Here is a 27,876-nt window from a genome sequence, read left to right as displayed (position 1 = left end):
CCAATATGGCTCCAGCCAGTTGAAAGCAAAAATAATAAACAGTTAATTGCACGTTTGTCAGTGCGCATCTTAGTAAGTTTAGTATCAGATTGTGGTCTGCAACCTCTGTTAGTGAACAAAATATTTTACTGTTCAAATAAACACTAAACAATACATAATAATAATTACCCTTTTACTGGCTGCATTATGTTATGCATAAAAATGCCCTTTTCTGTCAAACAAATTCTAAAACAGGTTATTAATTTAAATATATACACATGTCACAAAACATACATTTAGATGTCTGGTATGAAAATCCGCTAAATTAGGCATTATTTCAAAGGACTTTGACTAAGAGATGTCAGCAAGATGCTCCCAGTGTAATCTTTGGTATGTGTTGAAATTGTGTGAACAAATTCATTATTGAAATCTTAAATGTCTTGAAATGCTAACAAATACTCTTTTCTTTTGAGCAGCTTCTGTTTGAAGTTAAGATTATTTTCTATTCAATTCAACTCAAAAATACCTTTTTGATCCCAAAGAAAAATTAAATATGGTTCAAATGACTCATATAATCCAAGCATCTTCAAAGAGTCGTTTCGGATGTTGATGCTGTGGGCAGGAAAAATTAATCTACAGGATCCTCTGACTGAAGACTGTTACTGTTTGACAGTCACAACATGAAAACAGCTCAATATTCAGGTAACAGAGATGATATTTTACAGCAACATGTCTTGGATAACACAATCAGTTTTTGGCCAGGACTGCTAATCCACCTCAGTTGCTTTTGCCGCTCCTTTCTAAATCTTTGTCTGGCTGCATTTTTAGAAAGCCGGGAAGAGAGATGTTAGGGTACGGGGTGTGATCCTTGTCACCTCCTTTCCAACTCCTCTGGGATTTTGAGTCCGGTATTATTTAAGCTTTTGAGACAATAATCATCTGCATCTGGTCACAAAAAGTATATCTTGTTGCTACAGTTACGCATCATAAGTTTCTGAAAGTGAAAAAAGAGCAAATTTCTTTCCTGCTACACAACATCATCCTAAACCAGAGGGATTAATTGTCCAAACATGTAATGCCTCATCCATCAATACTGACAAATGTCTACAAAAAGATCAAATCAGAACTAACCGGACAGAGCTACTGCACTCTGCTTCCACCACTAGTGATACAACTCTACAAATTAATTTATGTAAAAGCATAATAATTATTTTTTTCTTAAGAAAAATCTGAATCTGCATAATTTGTATATATTGACAATGTCAAAATTCAGAAAAAAGAGCAATTAGTGCTTCGCTAAAAACTCCTCCAAAGGAGTTGTAGCTTAAGATTTCATTGGTGATGTTTACCTTCTCCTCTCAGTAATTAATATCTCTAGCTTACATTTAAAGTTGAATGGAAACAGAACTAGGAAGAACTGAGAGAAATGTTACATTACCCATAAAAAAATACTTCAGAACTGTATTTGGAGTAATAGTAACAACATAATTGTTGTGGATATCTAATGATCACAAATATACAACAAATATATTCACTGTAAAAAATTGCTACATGTCTTCAGTTACCAAAATCTCTTTTTCCAATGTGGTCAAGATGAGCAAACAGGGAAAATATTTGTGAATGTCCCAGTTAACACACACCAGGGTTATAAAGCAGGTTATGGATTATAAAAAAGGCTTCTGAGGAACTTGGTGGCACGCTAAGGATGCGGTATTTGAAAGTCTATGTGCTGGAGCAATACGTCCTCAAAAAGTGCAGGATATGAGGATCAGGGTCTGGGGACCACTACTCTATGGGATAAAGCAGGCAAAGCTGATGGATGGGGTTTTTAAATATTTTTTTATTTATTTTGAGTTTGACTCAGCTTTTCATCTCTGTTATGGTTGAAGAGCAGAGAATCAGCTCTGTCTCAGAGAGCTTGTTGCACACTTCAAAGACGTTAGCATCGAACTGTATTTAGCCTCAGTCCACTGTAACTCTGCTCATGCTGGAGAGAGGAAATACTTGCCTCCTACTTAAAGTATAATGTCTTTTTAAAAACTAATGGACCTGTATTTGCCTGTAATTTATCGTCCTGTTCTTTGTCTTAGTTAATGTGCTAGCATGTAGCTTGCATGAGGAATGATTGGAAAGTGTAGATACTGCTGGAGACGAGAAGTGCCGACAAGCCACTCTCCTGAGACTTCGCTGCTGCCCTCTGTTCTGCAAACATATGCTGTGTCCCAGATAAATCCGCCTATAACCTCCTCATCTCTGCCGCCCAACCGAGTACGACTCTTTCTGCTTTTTCCTCCAACGCCCCAACATGAAATCTGCATTTGTTGTTGAACTGGGATGCGCAGTCACTGAAACTGTATTTTCTAGTTTGGGTGTGATAACGACTAACTGTCCCCAGGTGCCAGCAAAGCATCACTTCTCTTCTCCGTCTTCAGTCAGTTTTAGCCGGACTGTCCCTCACTCAGAGTCATCATCTCCTCTTGAAGCAGCTCCAAACAAGCTGCCTGTCATTTTCCCCATTTTGTAGAGGAAACTATTTACTTTTTAAGTCATGTTTTTTAAAAGCTGTGCATAATCATCAGTGTTTGAGTTTCAGTTTGGTTGATTATCTTTTTTTTTTATTTAGATTTCCCAAAACTTGAATGTTAGAATTGTAGTATTTGCATTTATTTTCTTGTTTCAGCAACCATTTTTATATATTTTCCTGTATATAGTGTTGCCTTTCTGGAAACTCTTACATGCAGACCCATACAAACACTTTACACACACACTATGGATGCATTAACACACACATACATGAATATGCACAGCAGGTATGTCTGCTCCTGTGGTGTGTGTGTGTACTTTAGTGTGTGTGTGCCTGTGTTTGTGGATGGGTGTGTATCAAATGACCCAAACAGACTCCAGAGACACTCTTAATGTGTTGCGTTCACAAAAATATTTTTATTTCCATGAATAAAAAAAAAAAATCCTATTTTTTTTTCTTATTTGGATGATAAGTCTTCCTTTTGAGTAAATATTCATATCACATGGAAGTAGTGTTGTTGTGTGTGTTAATTTGTATAAAAAAGGCAGATGATGTCATCAGTGCGCAACCCTGACAGACGCTGTGATGGGGTTTGAAACTGTTGGCTGAAATGTTCCAAAAAATATTAGGTTTTGTTTTGTTTTGTTCTCCTTCTCTTTTTGTTAGAATATGAGTTGAGTTGTTGACTTCAATAAACATGAATTTGGGTTAATTTCATCTGCTTGCTGCTGGTTCTTCCTGATTAGAAAGGATCTCATTTAAACTGCGTTGCTGGTTGGAAGTGAAGGATTTGTCTTTGGAGACGGACGGTTTCTCCGTTTACGCTGATGAGAACTGGAAACAGAAAAGCAAACATACTGTTGGATGCCCCCTGTCCTAAACAAAGCAAAAGTATAGGACAAAACTGAAGTTTATCCCTGTTGCTTTACAATAATAAATTCACTCAAATATTCACATTACTATTATTATAACAGGGCAAATAAGTGTATTACAATGACGATGGTAGCAAAAATGCACTACATAACTATAAATAAACTGATTTCCCATCAAAATATATTTTGATGGAAAATCAACAGCACTCTCCTCTCACACAGGACACAATTATAACTAGAGGAGATCCTTGGGGATGCAAACAATTTCACCAAACAATGCCACCGAAGAAGAAAGAAAGAGGAGGGTCTACTGATCGTAAAGTTACACACTTACAACAAACACAGTGGTTTCCATTGTGTTTAGGGCCAGATAAGAACTATCTTAGTAACAGAAGACATTTTGTATGATAATAAAGAACAGACACAACCAGGTTATATGTTAATTCAGGATGTCTATGTTGAGTTATTGAAGAGAAAAACACAACAAAATAGATGTGAAAAAAGATATAATATTAAACAACAAAACAGGAAGTATATACTTTAAGTATATCAGTCAATCAATCAATCAATTAATCAATTTTATTTATAAAGCACCTTCCATACTAAAAGCAGCACAAAGTGCTGAATAGATAAAATACTATAAGGAGAGATGTATTTGACACAAGATTTTGGAGTTGATATTATTATTGTTATTTATTTATTTTTTTACTATGTTTCACAATATTACTTTCAGCTAACATCAACATTTGAAAACAAAAGTAAAAAATTGCTTTGGAATAAAATGCTTTTCTTTGTGGAAAACATTTTTAACACTGATATTTAATACAAGTAATAACTAAATAAAGAAAGTAAATAAGAAATATAGTTTTGGACCTCTTGTTAGGCTGTCTAAACTGTCTACAGGTCAAGCAATGCTTTTGATTCAGTAACCAACCCAATGTATCATCGAAGAAGTTGATAGGACTTGTTTCACATTTTTTGCGCCTCGCAACTACACAACATGGCCACCAGATGGCAGTACAATACAGTGAGTCAAGTAATCTTGGTTTTAATACCGCAAATTGTGTTAGCGAGTAAATTGGAAAGCCACTTTCCCATTTGTTCTTTCAATTTAATTTGTTAAAGGAGTATTTTATGTACGGATATTAAAATTTCTCCTGCTAAAGCATACTTACATTACATACGTTTAATTTCTGTCTGACATGACAAATCCATCATTTTTAAGTATTTTCACCATTTGTCTCTTGTTTGTTCTGATATATCAGTAAGTAATAACATACAACTGCTGCAATTTTCTGTACTTTACGATAAAACTGAGACAACAAATATTCACCCATAACATTCATATGACAAGATGAAAAAAAACAATGTCGATATTCTGGTTATCCGAATTCTGAAACGATACAATTACTGATAGTGCATGCATATATTTCTGGAATTTACACAAATTAGCTGCTGGAAATAATTTCTAAGCGAACACTCTGCTCATGCTCTCCAATTATCCCTATTATCCATCCCTAACTTTCACAGTAACCTTCAGATTTTAAACTTAAAGGGTCTCATAGTTGAAGTTTTGAGGGCCAGACCGCTGTTCCTGGCACCGTCGCTGCAGCGCCCCCTTCCCCTCTATGGAGCATTAACTGAGATTTGGAGAGGGGAGGCGTAGAGGTGCTGGTAGTACATGAGAGAGTGGATGTGTGCTACTGATTGCCTGTGAGAGGGGAGGGGGGCAGAGACACGCAGAGAGACAGAGAGGGTTAGAAGAGGGAGAAAGGAATTCAGAACTGTTTAAATGGGAATCCAGAGCGCAGCGAGGACAGAGGCTGCGGACTGAGCCAGCAAAACAAAAACAACAACAGAAAAAGTGGAGACAGGTTTATTTTACGCACGGGAAAAGTGGGAAGTAGTTGAAGGAAAGGAGAAAGAGGCATGGGATTTTTCCCCTCTAAATGTGTCCTGTTTGACTCTCATGACTCAGAGAGGATTACTGTTAAACTCAGCCGCTCTGCAGGAATTGATGGTGTCTTCTAAGAGAAACGGAGCCGAGGGGAGGAATCTGAATGCGCTCGACTGAACCATGCCAGCCTTGTGGATCCTAACTTTGGCACTCGCTTTCAACCAAGGTGAGTAAAAGATGAAGACCCACAGCTGAGAAACAAAATCGATGGACATCAGCGAAAAGTTTGCTATTAATTGTTTTCTTTTGTTTTCCTTCTGCGGCTGTGCGCTCCGATGGTCTCTTTATGTCTCATGGCACTACTTGCAATGCGCGTTTTTATGCCTGGCATTAAATCCACGCGCATGACTCCGTGCGTGGAAATAGTGCTACAGATTTGTACATCATTAATACATCTCCATAGAGGGGAAGGAAAAATCATTTCGGGGGGTTTGTCTCTGCTCATATCCAGGCGCAAACGGCGCTGTCCTTTTTCTTCCGTTACGCGTTTTCTTAGGCAGAGATCTGGACCATCTGCACACGACATTGCCTTGACGTGACCTTTAAAACGCATGAATGGGTAGATTTGGATGGAACAAATGCGGTGCGGGTCAACGCAACGCAAGCACACGCACGCACGCGCATTCACGCACAATTTGCGCATAAGCTGTCAGTGTGGGGATGATTGATGAGGCGAGGATCTAATGCACAGTCTGGTCGCTGGGCTTTAACATCAGGCTCATTGGATCATTTTTCAATGCGTGCGCGCACGAGCTAGACACGTGCCTTTAGTCACACTGGTGTATTTTTTTTGTGTGTGTGTGTGTGTGTCTGGTGAGAGTAGAAAGAGCAGCGCAAGTGTCCCTAGAGAGAGAATGTGTGTGTGTGGGGGTGTGTAAGTGTGTGTGCATCTTTTTTCTTTGCATGCAGGTAGAGCCTGGCGCACATGAATGAGGCCTTCCCTTGCAGCTGCCAAGAAAAATTCATATTTTACCTGAAAGACTGAGACATATTCACTGGACTGGAGAAGAGTCCTATTACTAATATTAATGCCCCTTTTTATCGATCACCTTGATAGATTACCCCCTCACTTGCTCTCTCCTTCTCTCTAGACACACACAGTCTGGCGCACATCAACCGAGACAGGCTGAGTGTGTGTTTGAGTTTGGGAGCAGTCATGCCTCCAAAGACAGGAGTGATTTATTGAGGTGGTCTGATATGAACAGTTCAGCCTTATAGAGAGTCCTGTGTGTGTGTGTGGGGGCGGGGGGTTGTACCTGCATCACCTGGGTCCCTGCTGCTGCGGGCCGCCGGTGTGATGAACCACAGACGATGATCTGCCTGGACAGTCAGTCAGAGGAGCTCCCAGGCTGAAGCACACCTGACCACCTGAGTGGAACGTGATGGATGAGGCAGAGGCCCAGCCTGGCTTCACTGTTTATTTTTGATAGTCAGGTTGGGAACATTTGCCAGAACTGAAATGTCTGAGAGTTAAAAATTTGATTACCGTCTGTAGCGCCCCGCAAAAGCATTCGCTGAATCTATACTGTGTTAATTCACCTTTTTACAGCAATTACAGCTGCTGTTTTTGCTGAATGTCTCTCCAGCTTCACAGAGCTAGAGGCTAAACATTTTGCACATTTTTTCTTGTAAAATATCCAAACTTGAGGAAGTTTAAAGGTAGAGTGTCTGTAGACGTCAAGTCTGGTAGCAGATTACTAATTAGATTAAGTCTGAACATTTACTAGGCCATTCCATGAATATACTTTCATCTACACCATTCAATTGTAGTTCCAGCTAAATGATCGCAGGGCTGGACAATAAATCAATCACAATATAAATATCGCAACAGACATGTGATCAATATCAATAGATAATACATCTGATAGAATATTCAAAATTCAATGTATAGCACGTTCACTGAACTCAGATCCAGAACCACACAGTATTCTGGGAAATGAAGGCAGAGGAGTGTTTGTGAATATAGTTACATAAGTCCTTAAAAATACACAATGGTGTGGAGTGAAAACTGTGGATATAAAGGAAAGATCATGGCACTAGATTAGCAGTATTTCATATATTCTAAATTTAAAAAAAGAATAATTATTGATAGACAATGATCGATATAGACTAATACGAATTGCTTATATTGTGATTAGTCTTTCAGAGATATTTTCTAGCCTTAAATGGAGAGTTTTTTCCAGCATCTTGCAGGTTTTCCTTCAGTTCTGTCTTTAGCTCCATCCACATCACTGTAACCTCTGACCAACTTCTTCATGCCTTCTGAAGAAAACCATTGCCACAGCATGAAGGTTCCATGTTTTAGTGGTGTGTTGATGATGATGTGCGGTTAGTTTTTAGCCACACACCTTGATTTCACAATCAGGTCTGTGGCAGTTTTGGTCTCCTCTGGTCAGAGCATCCTCTTCCACATATTATATCTGTGCTAAACTGTAATCATGACCTCGTTGTCTTCGTTAGTTGTGCCATTCAGTGGACAGACACCCAGCCAGTTCAATTTTTTTTGTGCAATGTAACTCCAAATTATTACTGGAAAATGTGTCTACTTATGAGTTCTTTTTCGTACAGCATATTCTAAACAACATCCAGCTTGGGAAGCTAAAACAACTTTGCAGAACTTAAAATGTTATTGGCTGGTGTTTGCAAAGCAGCCAGTCCAAGAGCACCATTCATTTTCCTTGGCACTCATTGACTGTTGCCGCTAAGAGCGGAAATAAGGAAGCACTGTGTTGTCCTCTGCAGTAGTGCCAAATGACTTCCACTCCACAAAATAATGCATAATAAGGTATATTTGGTGTTTGAATTATTAAAATAGGCAATTATAAGTCAGCTTGAACAGAGCTCTGTGAAATTCAAAGCAGAGAGTTTTGTTTTATTAACTAACCTTGATTTGAACTGAACTCTATAACTTCCTCCCTGGCTTATCTGCTGTTCTTTGGTCTTTGTGATGCTGTTTGTTCACTGATTTTCTTTAATAAACCTCTGACACCTTCCACTTCAAAGTTTCACACTACTTCGTGTTGCTCCATCTGGTAAAATTTCAATAAAATACATCGAAGTTTGTGAATATAACATGACAGAGTAAGAATAATGTACAACACAGCTCTGTTGGTCGAAGCATCGGTGAAGTAACTCTGGGAAAAGCTAAGGGTTTTTGTATTCTGTTGTTGGATGGCTTAAAAAGAATACACATGGATAAAGTAGTTCAGGGCGGTTTGAAGTAAGGGTGTACATAATGGAAAAAGAACAAGACACAAGAGAGATAAAGCATCAAAACAAAACAATAGAGAGCAGAGGGAAATATGTTTACAGCAGAGCAACGTCAGACACAGAGAAAGCAGGCAGAACAAAATTTGAAACTCCAAAGAGATAAAAATGGGCAAGAAGAACTGAGTAGAACAGGACAAAACGAAAGCAGCAGAACAAAGGAAGGAGAGAGCAGACAGAAGGAGAACAGAGCGGAGCATCGGTGTCTCCTGCTGAGCCGGTGTAAGCCTGTAAATGTGATCAGCGTGAATCCGTCCCCTACATCCAGCAGCTGCAGCCTAATGTGTGTTTAGCCTGTTTGGACTCTTCCAGGTGTCTGCTGCCTGCCTCTCCGCCGCTGACAGCTCAGGCTGCCTCTCTGATTTACTGCTCAGTCTGGTGGCTTTCTCACACAAACCCACCGCTTCTCCGTGTGGTTGACCAGGCATAATCTGTGGGTCCCTGTAATTACCGCTCAGCCCTGTATGTTTGTCTGATATGTCGCCAGTTGACCGCTGCGCTGCCAGTGCCGGTCTGGCCACAGGCGAAGAAAGAGGCTCATTTTCGATTTCAACAGCAGTTTTGCTTGAGCCGAACATTTCTGCCGCCTGATCATGCAAGCGAGGCAAGTAAAGCAAATCCTGCACTGCAAGCACCTGTCCCATCTCCTCCATCGACCCCCACATGAATCCACTTTCTTTTGCTCCCTTTTCCTCTTCTTTCTTTTATTCCATCACAAGAGCAGGGCAGAGGCTCAGATAGAAAGAGACAGGCCATAAGACAGGGAGATGGAGGCAGTGGGAGATGAAGAAAGAAAGAGACAGCGGGGCTCAGTCCTAATCTGTTGACAAGAGGGGATGTTTGAGGATAAACAGAGGAGAGCTCAGAAAGTAATGACAGAGGAGAAGATGGAGCTTTTTGCCTCAGATAGCAACCCAGCTGGACCATTAATGTTTGATGGTTTATATTAGCAAAAGATTTACACCTAAACTGGGCTCCAGGGCCGTCTAGAGATCCTCTTATGATATAAAAGTGTTATGTTAAAAGAAACCAGACTTCCTTCAGATTCCTGAAATGTTCCATCTTTCATCCAAATACTTGACTAAAGTCTTCTGGTATCCCAAAATACAGCGATTGACCTTCAGGACTTGTAGACTAACAATCAGTCATGGTGATGGAGAAACTTCCCTGACCAATAATCTGTTGGCACCTCTTGATTTAACAAATCCCCTCTGCAGTTGTGTGATTCCTCCCTGAGTCATCAAACAACAGAAATACTCCCAGATAAGATGGGAAGTGGATAAACTCAAAATGTTTTTCGCTCCATTTACAACATGTAAAGATTAGAGGATGTTGTCATATTAATGGATTGCAGTTTTGCAACGACACAAAACAGGATTTCATCAAATTTTATCTGAGTTGTCTCATAAGAAAAGATTTATTGTAGAGTATTTACAGATAGGCAGTTATAGAAAGGATAAGCTTGGCTTTTCCTGGTTTGCTGCAAATGATACAGCCGACCCGCAGGTTGGGCTTGAGGTCAAAACAAGATTTATTAGATACAGTAGATATATAAATAACTTTGTTAATCCCCTCAGGGACGCCAATCTCTCCTTGTACTGCAACATCTTTTTCACCTGTTTCTATGCAGCTCGGTTAGTTGATATGAAAAACAATGTGTAGAGAAGTTCTCCACTGTTTTCTGATTAACATAGTTTCTGATGCAAAATGCAGCTCATTTCTACACATTTACAGCAAAATAATGAGACAATTTTAAGAAAGTCATTGTTTTCACATAATTTCAACATTTGTAAGCCATTGAAACGTATGAAACATACTTTTTTATTTATTAATGTAGCTTTATTTACTGGGAAATTGCTTTATGGCACAACTTCACAGACTCCCAAAGTGCAAGTTGTAGGTCAAAGGTCTGGTGAAACTGCACATAAAGTTGCGTCCTAGTCTTTACCTCACCAGATTTCAAGACTCTGAAATTACATTTTAACACTTTCCAACGTTCCTCACAGTATGAGATGAAGACAGGTGGTTTTTATTTGTTACCTGTTGTGCAAAAAGCCAAGAGATTAGGATCTAATCCACTTGCTGTTTAGACTTTTTTGTTTAGTTAATGAAATGAAAACTCACTACGTTGCGAGTCACAAAGTATTTGCTCATCTGCTTTGGCACAACTTGAGTTTCTCAACTCATTCTTCATCTGTAAGAACAAGTTGCTTTAACTTTCCTGGGAAGGTTTTATGATGCAGAGGATATTTTGTGATTCAAAAAGAAAAAAGGAAAGTAATGTTTGCTTAAGTCTTTGAGCAAAATAAAGTCCAAGTTAAGTTTCTGATCTATCAAGAAGCCTATTTTTTCTGCTCTTTTCTTTTCTTTATTGTTTTGCTATTGGTGTACGTTGTTCTGTTGATGCCAATTTGATTGTTAGAGAAACCAAACTAGAGTGTTGGAATATTTTTAAACATCTACATCAGATAGCACATGGCAATTGATTTTAAATAGGATGATATACACATAATATTCAAGCTGTGCCTGTAATAAATATCACATTACTAAGGCAGCCGCCGGTTCCATGTGACGCCCAAGGTGGCGTTTTTACACTTGAACACCTGACCACAAAAATGTCTGCACAAGCCACTGAATGTGAAGCACTTTTACAGTTAATAGCTGTTTTTAAAGTGCTTTATAAATAAAATTAACATTGACTGCAATCAAGACTAAAAGACGACTTATTTTGTCTTGTAAGAAATGAGTTTTCTTGCAGTTTCAATTTTAATTTGAGTAAAAGAGTGTTAAGTAGACACATTCACCCATTCTCTCACAAACGCCCACAGATGTATACACTGATATGTAGATCTTGAGGCAACTTGGGGTTAAGTGACTTGCCCTACAGCACATCAATTTATGACAGGAGGAAGCCGGAATAGAACCTACAACCTTCTGATTGCAAGAGAACTACCTATTGAGCAACAGTTAACCCTCCTCAACAGATTACAGCAGAGTTATTTTTTTCTTGAAGCCACCAGGCATTCCCTTACAATGGCTGCCATTATCTAAAGCAAAGAACTGCTGAATTCAGTTAAGCACATTTTTTTAGACCTCAATCTGTACAAAGCCAAAAGTCAGCTTGGGAGGACCTCTGGGCTTCTTCTGTCTTTTCTTTAAGATCTTGCAGAACAGTGTTTGTTCTTAGTCAAGATGCAGGAGCTCACATTTAAGTATTTATTCAACATGAAGTGGCTACATATTAGAGAAAAACAAGCAATTCTAAAAAATCCCCCTAAAAATGTTACTACCACTACATTATAAAAACCTAATGAATTCCTGTCTTTGGAGAGTTTCAGCACTGATGAGCATTTTTTGCTCAGGCGGTCTCAGAATAAATCAAAGCCCCGGACCTCGGCTATTAGTGGCTGGCTGTACTTAACGTGCCATGAAAGCAAGAATATCGGGTCGACTGCTTCTGTTGCTCTAATTGGATGGTAAAAAATCTACTTCCACGATAGAACACTGTACTCTCAAATGAAAATCATTAAAAAGCAGCACAGCAAGCCCTGTTTAAAAGCAGAGCGGGGGCTCAAACATCGTGACGCCAGGCGGAGCTTTGTGTATTTGTGTGGCTTTTGCTTGATCCCAAATCTTTGCAGTACCTGACACATCTAATATCCTTATGCTTCGAGATATGTGATGTAAAGTGACAAGAAACAGCAATTAAGATAATAAATAAAGTAAGCAACATAATTATCCATCACCTAATTCACTACAAGACATCCAAATCATGGGATAATGGTGAGGATTTCCCCTCTTTGCTCGTCTACCTCTGCTTCTGTGTGCTTCAGTGTTCATGCGTGGGCGGATAGATGAGGCTAAAGAGTATGCAGATTTTAACGGAGGGCATGGATCATATTAGGACTGACACCCGTCAATCTGGCGGATATGTCAGCCCAAATGGGAGCAGAGCCAAAGACTTGGAGGGAAAGGAAGGAGGAGGAGGACAGGGGGAGATGTAGGAGGAAGAAAAAGGGGCTGATGAGGGTAGAAGCTGAAGAAACAGATGGAGAAAAAATTAAGTCTGAAGGAGGAAGAGGGTTAGTTAGGTAGGAGTAAAAATGTCGGAGAAAACAGAAGACGAAGCAAAACGGGAATGAAAAAAGATGGGTTTACAAACTGGTAAGATGAGAAAAGAAACAGAAAAAGGACTGCACAAAGAGAAAAATAAACATTTGAACCGTTGGAACAGGGTAGAATGATTTGATAAAACAACAGACTCTCCAATCGTTTTGTGGTCGTTAACATCTGGCATCATTCTGGCTTTGGCCACTTCTCTTCACAGGTTTTTTATTGGTTGGTTTCCGGAACCAAACACATTTTCATTTTACAGTAACTACAATCTGAGCGCTTCAAAATCTCAAGCTTTACCATCCTGGAGGGTATTCTTAATCGTGCCAATAAAGATCTAGAAGAAGAAGAACGACAACAAAAACAAGACCAATGAAAAAAAAACACAAAGTAGAGAACAAGATACAGTCTTAACATAAGCATAATGTCCAATGACATTATAGAGCATGTAAACTATAATGTCAAAATTAAATTGGTGTTTGAGGATTGTAGCAATTCAAGGGCAGATATAATTTGTTAGCATTAGTGGAAGTAATATACAGTATGTGATTAGCGCTTTAGAGTTGGCGCACAAACTTTTTGGTTTGCTGTGCCCACCACTGCCCAGACAAAATGGTTCACCTATCTATAAAGCTCTTTCTCAGAAAGCTTTCGACTTTTCCATGAGAACAGAGCACATCCTCTGACTCCAGGACAACAATGTCAATAGTCAATGGTGACACTGCTTTAAAGCCATTTCTGGATCATAGATTTGTTGAGTAATTGTGGTTCCTGCACTAGTCCTGATTATTTTAGCCAATTTGTTTTTCACCTGAAATTGGTAGTTGAAAGTTGAAGTGGTTGAAATAGGAGAAAGTTCTCAAACAACAACTTGTTTTGGATTGGATAAAGCAGGTTGACATTAAGCTTCTGGAAGGAAAGCTCTGAACTCAGCTACAATTGAAGGTTTTGAACGATACTAAAATACTTAGACCACTCTGCTTTGGATAATTACTATTTTCTATTATAGAGTCAGAAGCTTGATGGTTACAAAAAGCATGAAGTTCAGGTACAAGCGTACAATTAACTTAATATCAGTCAGGTTTTGTGCAATTTAGCCTTTATTTGTAATTTTGAGTATGCCATTTTTAGAAAACAGACAAAACATTTTTAAAGCTAAATTAACTTGCAGGTTTATGATGAGGATTTAAATGAATGATTAAAAGCACAGAATCGAGATGAGAATCATGGCTGGGATGAGTTTATGTAAAATTCTTAGTAGCACAGTAACTAAGGAGAAAGACAGGTGGCGGGTGGATGAATAAAAAGAGGGCAGCAAAGTGGAGATGATGGTTAAACAAGGATCGTTAAACAAGGTGGAAACAGATGGGGGACACAGAGGAATGGAAATAAAGAAGGGTAGGATACGAGAAAGCAGCGATATTTCTGGAGCAGTCAAATCACGTGGAAAGAATACCATCAAAGAAGAGGAAGGCAAGAAATGAGAAGGCAGGAATCAGACGAGAATTTTGCAGTGAACAAAAAACAAATGTAGGAGAGCGGGACAATAAAAAAGGAGAAGCTGATAAAGAGAGAGGAGATGAAATATTGTGAATGCTGAAGGGAGTTAAATGTGGGAGCCGAGCGGCAGTGAAGGAGTAGAAGAACAGTGTTGGGGGGCAGAGATTTATGTTTAGAGAGGGTCGCAGAGAGGGAGCAGAGGGAAACAGCCAGCCCTATTATAGATGGAGCTCTCCTGGGAAAGGAGAGCCTGTAGTTTTCCAGGCATTTCCAGAAGATTTTTGAGGAGCACGCTGCAATGCACAAACTGCCGCCCTCAAACTGAGTCCTCAGCCCTCCAAGGATAAATAAAGTGGGTCTCCTTTCTCTGTGTGAGTATTCAATAAAAGTGATAAAAGGCTGGAAGTAACCCTTCTCAGCTTTTTTTTTTTTTTGTAAATATATTTTTTGGAAGTGAATGTGAGAAACCAAACCGGCCACCCTCTCCAAGGAGAATCTTTCAAAGAAATGCAGACATCAAGCATGAAAGCAGCAAAAAGCATGAAAGCGCTTCCTTTTATACAAGGAAAAATGTCAACGAAAAAGGCCCACGAGATCAAATGAGCCGAGTGTGGAGGTAGTTTGTGTTTCTGTTTCCCTCAGTGTCTCTCTGTTTCTTTGTCTGCCTGTGTTTTCCCTCACTCGTCTGTCTGACAGACTCGCGTGTGGAGGTGAGAGAGAACAATTGAATGGGCCTCCCACGTAAAATCCATTCAGAGACATCTTGAGGAATAAGAATGAGAAATTGTCCTGCACAGTGAATTAAATCAATCTAATCCATTACAAGATCACTATCACAAGGTTTTCCCTTTTGTCTTAGCCCTGGATTATAGATGCTGCTGGCTAAGTGTTTGTGTGCGTGTATGTGTGAGTTTGTACCTTATGTAACAGTGTGATGCCGTTTCCCCACACAATCAATGGAACAATTACTCGTTAAAGTAAGAGCTTTAGCTCACAGATTGCTCACATTTTAACATTAGCATTTTCAGTAATTGACTACAGGGGTTGGGTATTAGAGGCAGTGCTTTAAAACTGGGTTTTAGGACCCTTTCCAGATGTTGAAAACTGACATTTATTGAACATTTTATTGAGAAATGTAAAAACTACTTGTAAAGCATGACGTGTGGAGGGTCATGTTTTATCATTAGCATCCAAATAAACTGTGGTTTTTGCTTTGTTTGCATGTTTCTTTTTCGTTTTTTTGCAGAAATGTTTTACAGGAACGTGAAGACTCAAGCAGTGTCTGTCAAAGCAGCAGATATCCGCCTCCAGTATCAATTCTGGTTTTAGTTTTAGTAGCGCCAAAAAAAATCTACATTACACAGATATTTATGCACAAAGCATACTTGAAGGTGTAGATAATCAATCATGTTATCCTTAGAATGAACTTTAGGAAGGAAGGAATAAACTGGTTCATTGACACAAAGGTGCATTTGTGAGAAAAACTGTTTCATGGCTCTGAGCTGCACCTGGCTAACAGATATGTCATCCAGTAGATGATTTAGTCACTTCATTCGCTCTCTTTCCAGGTAATGAACCGCTAACGACATTCTTAGCCAATTCTTAATAGGTCTGGAGTGATAAAGCGCAGAGTTTAGCTGTAAATGCCTCCACTGTGACGCCTCCTCCAGAAGCCAGAGCTGCAACTTGCCAGATAATCAGAACTGGCCAAGAGTTGGCTGTTAGGTTTTCAAAAACTTTAATTTTATACTAAACTTAATTACTTTTTCTCCTTCAGTAATGTATAATTGACACATCAACGATAAAAAGCAAAGATAAATATAGTTTGGATAAAATACATAAGTTTACGAACTAGTTTATGACCTATTACAAACCCATTTTCCCCCAATTAAAACTAAAGTTTATGTAAATTTTACACCCAACATACTCCATATGAACTTGTTCCACTTTCATGTTACATTTTGCAATCTATCGAATATTACCAAACTTAATTTCCTTATCTGAAACTTAGCATCTGTAACCAAGCGGCTTTCTTGAGTGGGCATAATGTTGTTTTTTATTTCTTCTTCTTATTGAAGTCTCAGTGGATCTGTCTATCCTTTTAATCTGTTCCTTTGGCAGATTGTAAGCAGTGATAAGAAAGAAGCAGCAGCAATTTTAAAGATGGAGATGGACAAGATGATTACAGATGATGAAAGCTGGGATCCATCACCACCCACTCTGTTTGTGTTTCCAGCCTCCCTCTGTCTGTCTATCTCTCTGTTCCTGCTCGCCCTGCTCTTATGTTTTAATGTAAGTCGATAACTATCAGGAAGTGATAACACCCGGGCTCCACTTGACTCGCTGAGGCTTGATGAGGAGCAGGAAGAAGAAGAAGAAGCATGGTTTCTGTGAGGTTAGGGGGTGAGGTGGGGGGTGACAGTATCTCCTCCTCGGTGAAGCCTGTTACGCTCGGTTGCTGGAGAGATAAGCGAAGGTGGCAGCGAAGGGGGCAGCGAAGGGGGTGGTGACGTCACAAATCTTGTCCTCCTGGCGATAAATGAAGTTGTGGCGTCACAGGTGGAGATTATGTCAGGGGGAAATCTGTCATTGTTCTGGAAAGCAGATTAAACCAAGAGGTGCACCTTTGCTGTTTGTTCTCCCTGCTGTTTGCGACTGGGTGTCGTTGCTGCAAATATTAACTTATCATAGTAGGAGAAATGAAGGTGTTACTAATAATATTAACGTGACTACTCAGCCATGACAGCGTGACAGTGAGTCAACAAGGGCCTAGAAACTGAAGCAGCTAATTGAAATTATTTCACGGCTAATTTTATTATTCGTATCTGTGTTTTCCACTGCGAGATGTCAAAATGTCTCCCAATAGAAAGGGCCTAATGCACTCTGGGAAGACTTTCGCAAGCACACTTTGTGGATTTCTGTGTGTGAAGCCACAATAAGCTGCGGGGGCCAAAGGAAAATAAAAAGAGTAGGTCTGTTTGCTTCTGATTGAGGCAAACGCAACGGAGGGCAAACGAGGGAGGGAGGTGGGCACGATGGGGTGAGAGGGAAAAAAAAGAGAGCGGAAGCAAGAGGAGAGCGAGAGAGAGAGAGAAAAAAGATAATTTCTTAGCTCTTCTTTTAAATAAGTCTGTTTCTATAGCAACCATCCAACCAGCCACCAGAGAGAAGAGGGGAAAGTGGGGGTGCACCGGAGAGACGAGGGAAGGATGGAGGGAAAGAGTTACCATAGCAACGGAGGAAGAGGGAAGAAAATAACTTTTAAAGTTATACTTGAAAACAGATAGGAGAAAAGGTATAAAACAAGCGAAGGACAAGTGAAGGGACAGCGCTCAGAGTTGAGCTGGGAAAAGTTTAATGAGATTCGCTTCGATTTGTTCAGTTTGCCTTATTGGAAGTAGAAAGAATTGTTTTGGGCCGACCAGCTTGAGTCTTTTCAGTTAAATAATTAGGGTAAAAAATGCTTTTGTTTTACTGACAATACTTTAGAGAAGCACTTTATTAATTCTGCCTTTTGTTCTCAAATAATGTCTAAATATGGAATAATTGCCTAAAGTCATCGCTCCTAAAATTCAGCAGCAGATCATCGTGTAGTAGAGCCACAAAGAGAACTTGATCTGGAGAGACCGACTCATGTTACCCTTCTCTGAGAAAACTTACTTTATTTTCCACTTCAACTATAAATATCAGGGGGATTCCTATCAAAAACGCTCTAATACCCATCTATACCTATGTCAGCAATAATGACAGCACTATTAACAGGAAGGTCCATGGCTAAAGAAGTGCTAGGCTAAATACTAGCAGATCAGAAGTTATAGGTTATAAGTTATAAAAAGAAATGAGAAAAAAAGCACTTCATATTTCCACCATTTGTACTTGTTGTTTTTTACAGAATAGTATTCTTTCTCTTATGTAAATATTTTAGCATTGACTTTCTAAGTCACTTACAGCAGGTGATATTTTTTACAAAAGGATAAAGACGTTAAATATTCATGTGCTGAATTGGGCTTAAGGGTGGTAATTTGAATTCATAACCTGCAGCCTTTTAGTGTTTAAGACAAACTTGGCAGTGTGCGACTTATCTGAGGATGCTGGTTTCCGTCATTAAAGGCCTGAGATTTGACTTCGTCTTGAGAAAAATTACTTATGAGCACTTCTAAGTTAAACAGAGACAGATGGAAAAACCCTGTTAACAATGGGTTTTTCATATGCCAACATGTGCAAAATAGGCCTCTGTATCATAGTTTTAATAGTTCTTAAATTTCCTGTCTGCACATACACGCTAGAGTATTTAACAATATTCAACATAAAATTCCTTTTTTTTAAAATCCCAAACTTTTCATCCAAAACTCCAGTGTGGATCGGAGTTGCAAACATAGCAGACAGTCAAGCATAAATACCCATGTCAGTCTGGAAAAGGCCTCAATTAACTGCGGAGCAGAAAAGCAACAAGTTGAATTGGTGAGAGCAGCCAGATGTAACAACAACAACAACAACGCACATCAAGGACAAAGTTGCGGAAAGACGAACAGTGACAAAGGAAATCCAGTTCTACAAGAATGAAGTTGTTCATTGTAAAATCCTTGACAAAGGATCCACACCAACTAAATAACACCAACCATCACCAAATAGTCACTAAACACCAAAACACAAATATAACAAGGTATTCAACTACTAATATCAGTTCTGACATGCTCAGTTCTAGTTTTCAGAAATTAGCATTATCTGTTTGTTTTCCAGCATCAATAAAACATCTGACTTTTTTTTGCAATTTAAATGTGTACACATGCTCTTTGATCCAGTAGGAGTATAAAAATTAATAAAACTGCAAAATATAATGAAGTGTCGCTTAAGCAGATAATCTTTGGAATGTTATGGGGAGCAAATAGGATGTAAACAATGAGGCTAAAGCTAGCTTGCTAAAGCTAGCATCATAATGCTTACTGGAAGTTGAATGCCAATAGTTGAGGAATCCTCACCAAAACCGTTGCATCTCTGAGATGACTTCAGCTGTTTTCCATCACTGGTGCCAAGACTCATTCATAATGTGACACCAGGAGCAACCTGGTCCTGGTGTCACTCAGGGATCGTAGTTTTTGTCTGGTGATGTAGCAGCTCTCCGCATTACATCTTTAGACAATCGCCAAACCAATGTTTTCATGGTTTCACATCCTCATGTAATTCAGTAAAGTTTAGAAATGATGTTAGCATTTGGAAAACATCATGAATACTTTTAAAGTTTTGCCTAGTGCTACAGCACCACAGTGTCATCTCAGGGCATCCTAACAAAGCAGCCACACATGGCAGGCTAGGAGTGAGACCAGGCTCTCCTCTGTGCAGCAATAACAGCAGGGGCTTAGTGGCACTATACTGTATAAAGCCAGGTGTAGCCTGTGCAATTTTGGGCTGTCACAGATGAAAGATGACCGGCTCAAAACAATTACGGCAATAGCTTTGGTCACGGCTCTGAAGTTATGGCCCTGTAAGTCACACTGTAGGAGGGGTTTAAAGTCAGCTTTTGTAACAAACTTGCAGCTGGACATGTATCTGAAAAACAGCAATTCAGGAGCATCTTGCAAGGTTTGTCCTGCTACATCCTACTTTTATGATTGACCCAGCCAGGTAAACGGAGCCAGATCGAAAATAAAATGGTGCCTTGAAAAAGTAAGACTGGGTTTTGTTGTGAAAACCCCCAGCTGAGATAGAGGTAAAGCATGAAGAATCCTCGCTTTGGAATTCTAATAAAGAAAATGTCTGTCTGGGTTGTCAGCAGAAGCCTTTTTTGTTTGATATGTCCTCCAGCTGTTTTTGTGACTGTTCCAAGTGGAAAGCCTGTAATACTGCTAAAGGGAAGGTATCAAACTTTTAGCCTACAAATGTCAAACATGATGTCATATCCCTGTTTAGAGGTCCTTGTCACTTCCAACAGTAAGGATTTAGGTCTGGTATTCCTCATCAATCATCTGTTCAATTGAGAAAATTTTATTTAGCTAACCCAACATTATGAAAAAATATTTTAAGGCACTTTAAAAGGCAAACAAGTCTAATTCATCGTTATTATACCTTAGTTTTACATATTTATAGTGTGCCACATTACAAAAAAATGTCATTTCAAGGGATTTTATAAGACAAACATGTCAAATTAAAATATATTGGTAGAGCTTCAAATTAAATTAAAAGCAAGCAAATTAATTTAAAAACTACAGAATCATGTAGTCGCATTCAGATTTAAAGTACAAATGGTGGATTAGAGTTAAACTATAATTCAATACAATTAAAAGTCATCTTATGCCAGTTGGCATAAAGTCATCCATCTCACTCAAACCCAGCCAATTGCGTCAAGTCTTCAAATCTTAAAGAAGCACGTGGCAACAGTGGCGAGAAACAACTTCATTTCAATAGGAAGAAACTTTCAGCAGGACCAGATCAAATATGAGCCGGATTCTATCCAAACTGCTGAAATGTAGAAAAACACGCAGAAGTTTTTCTGGTTAATGGTACTTTCTGTGGAAAGCAAAAATAAACACAAACTCCATTACAACAGCAGACTTTCCAATGGCTTTGTCAATGGTAAATAAATGCAGACCCATTGAGACAGAAGTAATTTCTATGATAAATAAAAATAAAGAGATATCTTACAACAACTTTATCCAGAAAGGACAACGAAAAGCAATTAAACCGAGCGAGGTGTACCATATTTGGGAAAGAGAATAAAATGTGTACTTTAATAGCAGCAAAAACTCCATCAGGGTTTCCGTTCAGGGCAGCGACACAGTTTAATACAGATGCACTGATCCAGGAGTACTTCAGAGGATGAGAAAAACAAATGGAGTGCATGATTATTTGCAGAAATAGACTCATCAGCGACTGTCCAGAAAAGCACTGGACATTTTTATCCATTAAAAGATAAAAATGTGTAGGAACAGTCCAAAAGGTAGCAGCAACAATAATTGGAGCTAGAGCATAACAGCTGTTAGCAGTCGCAATAAAATAAATAAACGTGCCTTCTGAATGTCTGCATGTATTCATACTTAAGTTTCTATGTGTGGGAGATGTTTATGAAATGAGTCTTCAGAGATGTGGAAAATACATAAAGAGCTAACAGCTGTTCCTGCATTCAAGTCCATTAATTACAAGGAACAAACTTCCGTTTTGTCATTTCTTTACCATTTCCCAGCAGTTCTCTAACTGCTCAAAATCTTCCCAAGCAACATAGCGTCTGATATTTAACAAAAGCTAATTTTGGTTTAACAGGTTGCTGGTCTACAGCCTGAAGGTCATTGTTCACGTCCCTAACTCACTGCAAAGCCTCATAGTTTAATCGTAATTTTACACTCCTTTTCCGTTTATGCTCACGTAAAAAGAGTAACTTTAAATTGTACTTCTAAAGGCACATAAATCTATTTAATTAAACCTTATCTATTCACAGTAGGCCCCCAAAATTAATTAAAATGTCAAACTATTTGAAATTAATATCCCTTACGCCACTTGTTAATAAAAAAAAGTAGTTCTTCTGTTATACTGCTCATAACTGTAAAAGGGAGATAAAGACCAAGGGAGCAGGGGAATATGGCTGTACTCTATAGAGCCTGTGTGAAAGGAGAGATGTGAGCTGCAGCGATAACAGCTCTGGGTATATTGCTTCTTTCTGATTGTCCATTCCCGGCTCTTGACCACACATGACCTCCATCTCTGTGCAGAGTCAGAAATGAGACGCCGAGGGAGGGAGGGCGAGAGAGAATTGATTGAGAATCCCAGAGTTCACACAACTGCGAACACAGAGGCCTCGATCTGTTTCCCCAAAAGCACTGAAGCAACAGGATGATCCGAAACTGAACCCGACTTAGGATCCAAATCCTTCAGCCTGGTCGCCCACAGGATGTCTAGCTCAATTGTAGACGTAGAAATGAAACTCTATATATACACTACAGTAGAAAAACTAAGAAGCCTGATTTTTTTTGTATTTTAAGTAGTCTTACTTAAGGGGCAGTATTATGTATTTTCCAGCCACACAGTGCCACTTTATAGCACAATCAATTAACTCTTCTTACTTCAGTTGTTATAAAAATATTATCAAATAAGAAATTAGACTTTATAAATTAACGCCTTGAAATTTGGACTCTGTCTCTGAAGCTCAGACTCTTTCTGACGCTCCACTTTCTGGAAGTCATCCCAGTACTTGCTCCTCTACGAACCCTGTAACAATGTTTTTGCCAGCATGGCACTGGGAAGTAGCTCCTGCAGTGAACTCAGCAGATGTGCAGTTCCACAAGGTGTTTACTAATTGCTTCTGACTAGTCCAGGGTGCCCAAAGTCGGTCCTCGAGAGCCGGCATCCTGCACGTTTTAGTTCTCTCCTTGGTGGTATCAACGACCTTTTCAGCATGTCAATGTTATGCTTAGGCCTTCTAATGAGCCATTATTTGATTAAGGTGCGTTAAACCAGGGAGAGAACCAAAACATGCAGGATGCCGGCCCTCGAGGACCAACTTTGGGTACTCCTGGACTAGTCTGAAGGAGTTGAGTGGGCGAAAAGCGGGGAAGGACTCCACTGTGAGATGGAAACTTGGAAACTGCAGCCCGAAGGTGGTGTTAGATCCACCCAGGCATTTCCCACAGCTGAATGGTTGCCACAGGAGATTAAAAGATTTAAATTAAGGCAACAATCCTGGTATGTTTTTTATGATGGAATAGCATTTTAACATGAAGTTATGCTCAAAACATTATTTTACATAGTACAGACCCTTTAAGAAATAGTTCTTGAAGTTTTCTAAAGGTCTTTGAAGAGCTCAAGATAAAATCTGCAGCAAGTGAACTGGATCTGAAAGTCAAGTTCTCATGAAATAGAAAAAAAAAAAATCCAGTAAAGACCTGACACTGGACCAGCGAGAGATGAATCATCCTTGCAACCCAAGAACTTCTTGCTGCGAGGCAGCACTGCGACCCACCTCACCGCCCTTACATGGCTTAGCAAACAAGAAAATAATCCTTTGAAAATGGTCAGAAACTGGAGGGAACACGAGAAAAGCCAGTAACATCTTTTGCACAGTGCTATAAGTAGACACGTTGTTGCTTGCTGTGGTTTGATTTGAAAATCAGCTGGACGTTAAAAGGAAGGAAGAAAATCAGGAGAGCCTCTGTTAAAAACAGCAGTAGCACGACACTCACCTGATGAGGCTTCATGGTGTTCATGATGTCTGCTAATAAATATAGAAGAATCAGGAATAATACCATTCACAAAAAGTCAAAATGATGCAAATTGTTTTTTCCTAATTTAAAGCTCTTTGCTGCAGTTCCCTGATTTTTTTTCCTTTACCTCCTGTTCCGTTGCCCTCACTGTGCAGAATCGTAAGACAATTTGTTTTTTTTCTGCATCCAGCCTTGTTTTTCATAGTTCACATGTTTTAAGTGTTTTAATAATTGCTCTTAGTGTAGATATTTGTGGGGAATAAAATATCTTGTAAAATGCTTAATGACTAAAGTGGAGCCCTGGTATTCACTTGGGTTAGGAACCACAACCTCCTGCGAATAACTAAAATACCTGAAAGCTCCTCTATAAATACTTATAACTGATGCTGTTTTAATAGTTCAGCCACCAAATTTACCTTAAAATGCATTAAGTGGCGTCTCTCTTTGTACTAACGCAGAAGCTAACATCCACAGTTGGTAATGAATGCTTAAAAAACATTTTAGCCTGTTTTATGGCTGCCTACATGAGCTCCATGTTTTTAAGTAATGTGCATTACTTATGGTGGCCTTTTTTCTTCTTTCTAGCTGTTTGAATCCCCCTAGCTGGCCTCTGTCAATACTAAAGCAGCTTGAGGTGCTTCTGAATCATTAAAGTCCTCATTCACTCCATTGATCATTGAATTAAGAGCCTTGTTAGACAGCCATGCACATGTTTCTCAGGGATAACAGGGACTTTTGGTTTTGAAAGTCTGACAGCTCTTCGGGTCAATGCATTATTTATTTTACGTTCATACAGAAATATTTAATTTTAAGATAATTACCTTGCTCAAACTATGGTAGCAGTACAGCTATTTTATTATGTTTCTTACTTTGCATTTAGACCTCGATACAAAGATATATATATATATATATATATATATATATATATATATATATATATATATATATATATATATATATATATGCTTTGTGTTTTAGAATTAAGAAACAAAAAAGTTCAAAAACACTTCCCTTAACACTACAGTGTGGGTGTAGCTGTTCTCTTTCTCAACCGTATTTGAACTTTTCACACTAAGCTTTCTGTTTCCGCAATCATAAAACTGTGTTTTCTTAACAGCACTGAATATATCTTGAAGATTTGTCCTTTGAAACAGCTCACAGTTGTGCACTATACAAAGCAGGATTAAATTAATGAGGTTTGAAAAAGAAAGATCTTTATACTATTCCCCACGCAATTACTTAATCTCTTGTAATTGGTCTCCTTGTTTGAAGGGGAACACACATTTTCTGTGTCCCCATCTTTTCTATCATGAGCTGAGAGAATACATTTGTAGACAGAAAAGGTCCAAATGTCTTTTGAGAATATCCTAAACATACAAATCCACACAGCTTAGTCCCTGAACAGTTATGCTATATTTATTCTGATTTAAATTTGATACACTGGATTGCACAAGGCTAATTATTTTTGAGGAAAAACAAGAACAGTTCATTTTTTTTCTCGCTAAATTAACATTTCTGGAATGAGCTTTCAGTGCACTCATACATGCCAACAAAGAGCTATTTTATATATATTTATATATTTTATTTTTTTATTATTATTTATTTATTTTTTTATTGCTGTGCTTTTATGATCCATGTGTGGTGAAGTAACCAAAGCAAATAATGAGGAGCATGTTCTGTAGTCTCAACTTGGCCCACACAGATCAGCTGTCTATTTTAAGCTATAGCCAATGGCGACTGAACCATTAGCCTGCAAGTAACTGCAAGTCAGTTAGCCAGCAGCTATCTTCAGCACTCTGCAATTATTCTATGTATAAAAGAACATAGAATAACAACACAGCTCAACAATTATGAGCTGTGTTGTGCATTAATGACTAAATACAACAGTATTTATGCTCCAGAAATATGATATTATAAATAATAACATTGAGGACAATTTTGTTATCCCACCCGAAAAAATCTGATCTGTGCCACTTCCATATGTGATATTAAAGTGCCTGCAGTCTGAACGGTCATGTCACATATTTTTTCCAACTTTTATGTCATGGATGTGAGACGTGTCACAATTCTGCACCAGAAGAAGCCAGACGCAGTAAATCAGGATGTAAACAATGGACAAAAATTATGAATTAGGAATTTATGAAAAAAGTCTGTCAGTAAAGCACATCACAATCTCACCACTCTTGGCTCCGATTATGCATCCAAACAGATACAGAAGTTGCAGTCAGTGCCCCACAAAAGGCTGTCGCTGGTAGTTTTGCTTTCTTCTTACTAGCTTCCATCGTGTTATGTTGTTGTGACAATACCACCGGCTCACATTTGATCCATAAATGACTTCATCCATTATTACATCGGTAAACTAGAAAAACAAAATTTCTGAAGAAATTTAGCTGGGGCCTGCCAAGGCGCGCCCGTCGGGCTTTGGCCCGGCGTCGTCACGCCACAAATCGGCATCGACGCTAAATGACGCCGCAACGTGATCAGTGGCACGCGGAGAACCGCAAGAACGTTAAGCGAGGCGGACGTGCACCATGCAGTACGATTTAAAATGTTGTCAAGGCTTTTATTTTGGAAGTTTTGTTAAACTTCATTTCAAAGGGCCAAACTAATCCCATGCGTAATAGTCCTTGGGTTAAAATAGTTATATAATGCTCAAAACACAAGTAGCTAATGTAAAAATATTCAAGGCTTTTATTTTGAAATTTTCAGTATGCTTCATTTTAAAGTTCTGAACTAATACCACGTGAAAGAGTGCTTTGGATGAAAAAGTCAAATAAAGCCAAAAAGAGCAATTACATGATGTAAAAATATTCAAGGCTTTTATTTTGAAATTTTCACTATGCTTCATTTCAAAGGGCCAAACTAAATAACATGTGTAACAGTGCTTTGGATGAAAAAGTCAAATAAAGCCAAAAAGAGCAATTACGTCATGTAAAAATATTCAAGGCTTTTATTTTGAAATTTTCAGTGGCGTTGTCACGCTACAAATTGGCATCGACGCTAAAGAACGCCGCAACGTAATCAGTAGCATGCAGAGAACCACAAGAACGTTAAGTAAGGCGGACGTGCACCATTCAGTACGATGTAAAATGTTGTCAAGGCTTTTATTTTGGAAGTTTTGTTAAACTTCATTTCAAAGGGCCAAACTAATCCCATGCGTAATAGTCCTTGGGTTAAAATAGTTATATAATGCTCAAAACACAAGTAGCTGATGTAAAAATATTCAAGGCTTTTATTTTGAAATTTTCAGTATGCTTCATTTCAAAGGGCCAAACTAATACCATGTGTAATAGTGCTTTGGATAAAAAAGTCAAATAAAGCCAAAAAGAGCAATTACATGAGGTAAAAATATTCAAGGCTTTTATTTTGAAATTTTCAGTATGCTTCATTTCAAAGGGCCAAACTAATACCATGTGTAACAGTGCTTTGGATGAAAAAGTCAAATAAAGCCAAAAAGAGCAATTACGTCATGTAAAAATATTCAAGGCTTTTATTTTGAAATTTTTGTTAAGCTTCATTTCAAAGGGCCAAACTAATACCATGTGTAACAGTGCTTTGGATGAAAAAGTCAAATAAAGCCAAAAAGAGCAATTACATGATGTAAAAATATTCAAGGCTTTTATTTTGAAATTTTCAGTATGCTTCATTTTAAAGTTCCGAACTAATCCCATGTGTAACAGTGCTTTGGATGAAAAAGTCATACAAAGCCAAAAACAGCAATTACATGATGTAAAAATATTCAAGGCTTTTATTTTGAAATTTTCAGTATGCTTCATTTCAAAGGGCCAAACTAATCCCATGTGTAACAGTGCTTTGGATGAAAAAGTCAAATAAAGCCAAAAAGAGCAATTACGTCATGTAAAAATATTCAGGGCTTTTATTTTGAAATTTTCAATATGCTTAATTTTAAACTTCCAAACTAATCCCATGTGTAACAGTTACTGAGTTAAATCAGTTATATACAGCCCATAGCAGCAATTAGTTCTAAAGGCCAGTTCAGTCCTGATCTGTTTCAACTGAGGATAGATAGAACTACAGTGATGCGTATTTGTAGTCCTAATCAGCAGCCAATAGCCTCTTGAGTTCCGTTGCTATGGTAAATAAGTTTCACACCAAGGTGTGAAGTGTTAGTGAAAGAGCCTGAGTGCCTCAGAAAATCCTGTCGCATGACTTTGCTCTGAAGCACCGTGACAGAAAACCGTACGGTCTAGATAAATTTCGAAAACATTTTACCGGAGCAGACAGGCGTATCAGTGTCAGGACCGATTGTGATACTAATCGTGCGATATTTGTGGGCGTGATGGCGATTTCAAAAATGATTTGGGCTGAAAAAGTTGTCTTCATCTCTCACTCTAAGCAGCCAGAGACGCACTCTAACTTTAGGAAAAATGAGAAACTTTGGGTCGCTTAGAGGCAAATTGTGGACAAACCGTAACTGGTATCGACGAGCCGTCTTCACTTTCGAAGAGATCACAG

General features: G+C 38.7%; 1 protein-coding gene across 2 annotated transcripts in view; it reads left to right on the top strand.

Moving 5' to 3' along the window:
* The first annotated feature begins 5,090 nt into the window (after positions 1-5,090).
* LOC106700167 (kin of IRRE-like protein 1) overlaps positions 5,091-27,876 on the top strand; it is a 114,894-nt gene continuing 92,108 nt past the window's right edge. For both annotated transcript variants that reach the window (XM_023335626.1, XM_023335625.1), the window contains exon 1: positions 5,091-5,498. In XM_023335626.1, coding sequence (XP_023191394.1) covers positions 5,453-5,498 — 46 coding nt within the window. In that variant the 5' untranslated portion in view covers positions 5,091-5,452. The remainder of the gene's footprint in view (positions 5,499-27,876) is intronic.

The sequence above is a fragment of the Xiphophorus maculatus genome, chromosome 6 (genome assembly GCF_002775205.1).
Source record: "Xiphophorus maculatus strain JP 163 A chromosome 6, X_maculatus-5.0-male, whole genome shotgun sequence".
NCBI classification, from domain to species: Eukaryota; Metazoa; Chordata; class Actinopteri; order Cyprinodontiformes; family Poeciliidae; genus Xiphophorus; species Xiphophorus maculatus.
This window is presented reverse-complemented; position numbering and strand designations above follow the sequence as displayed.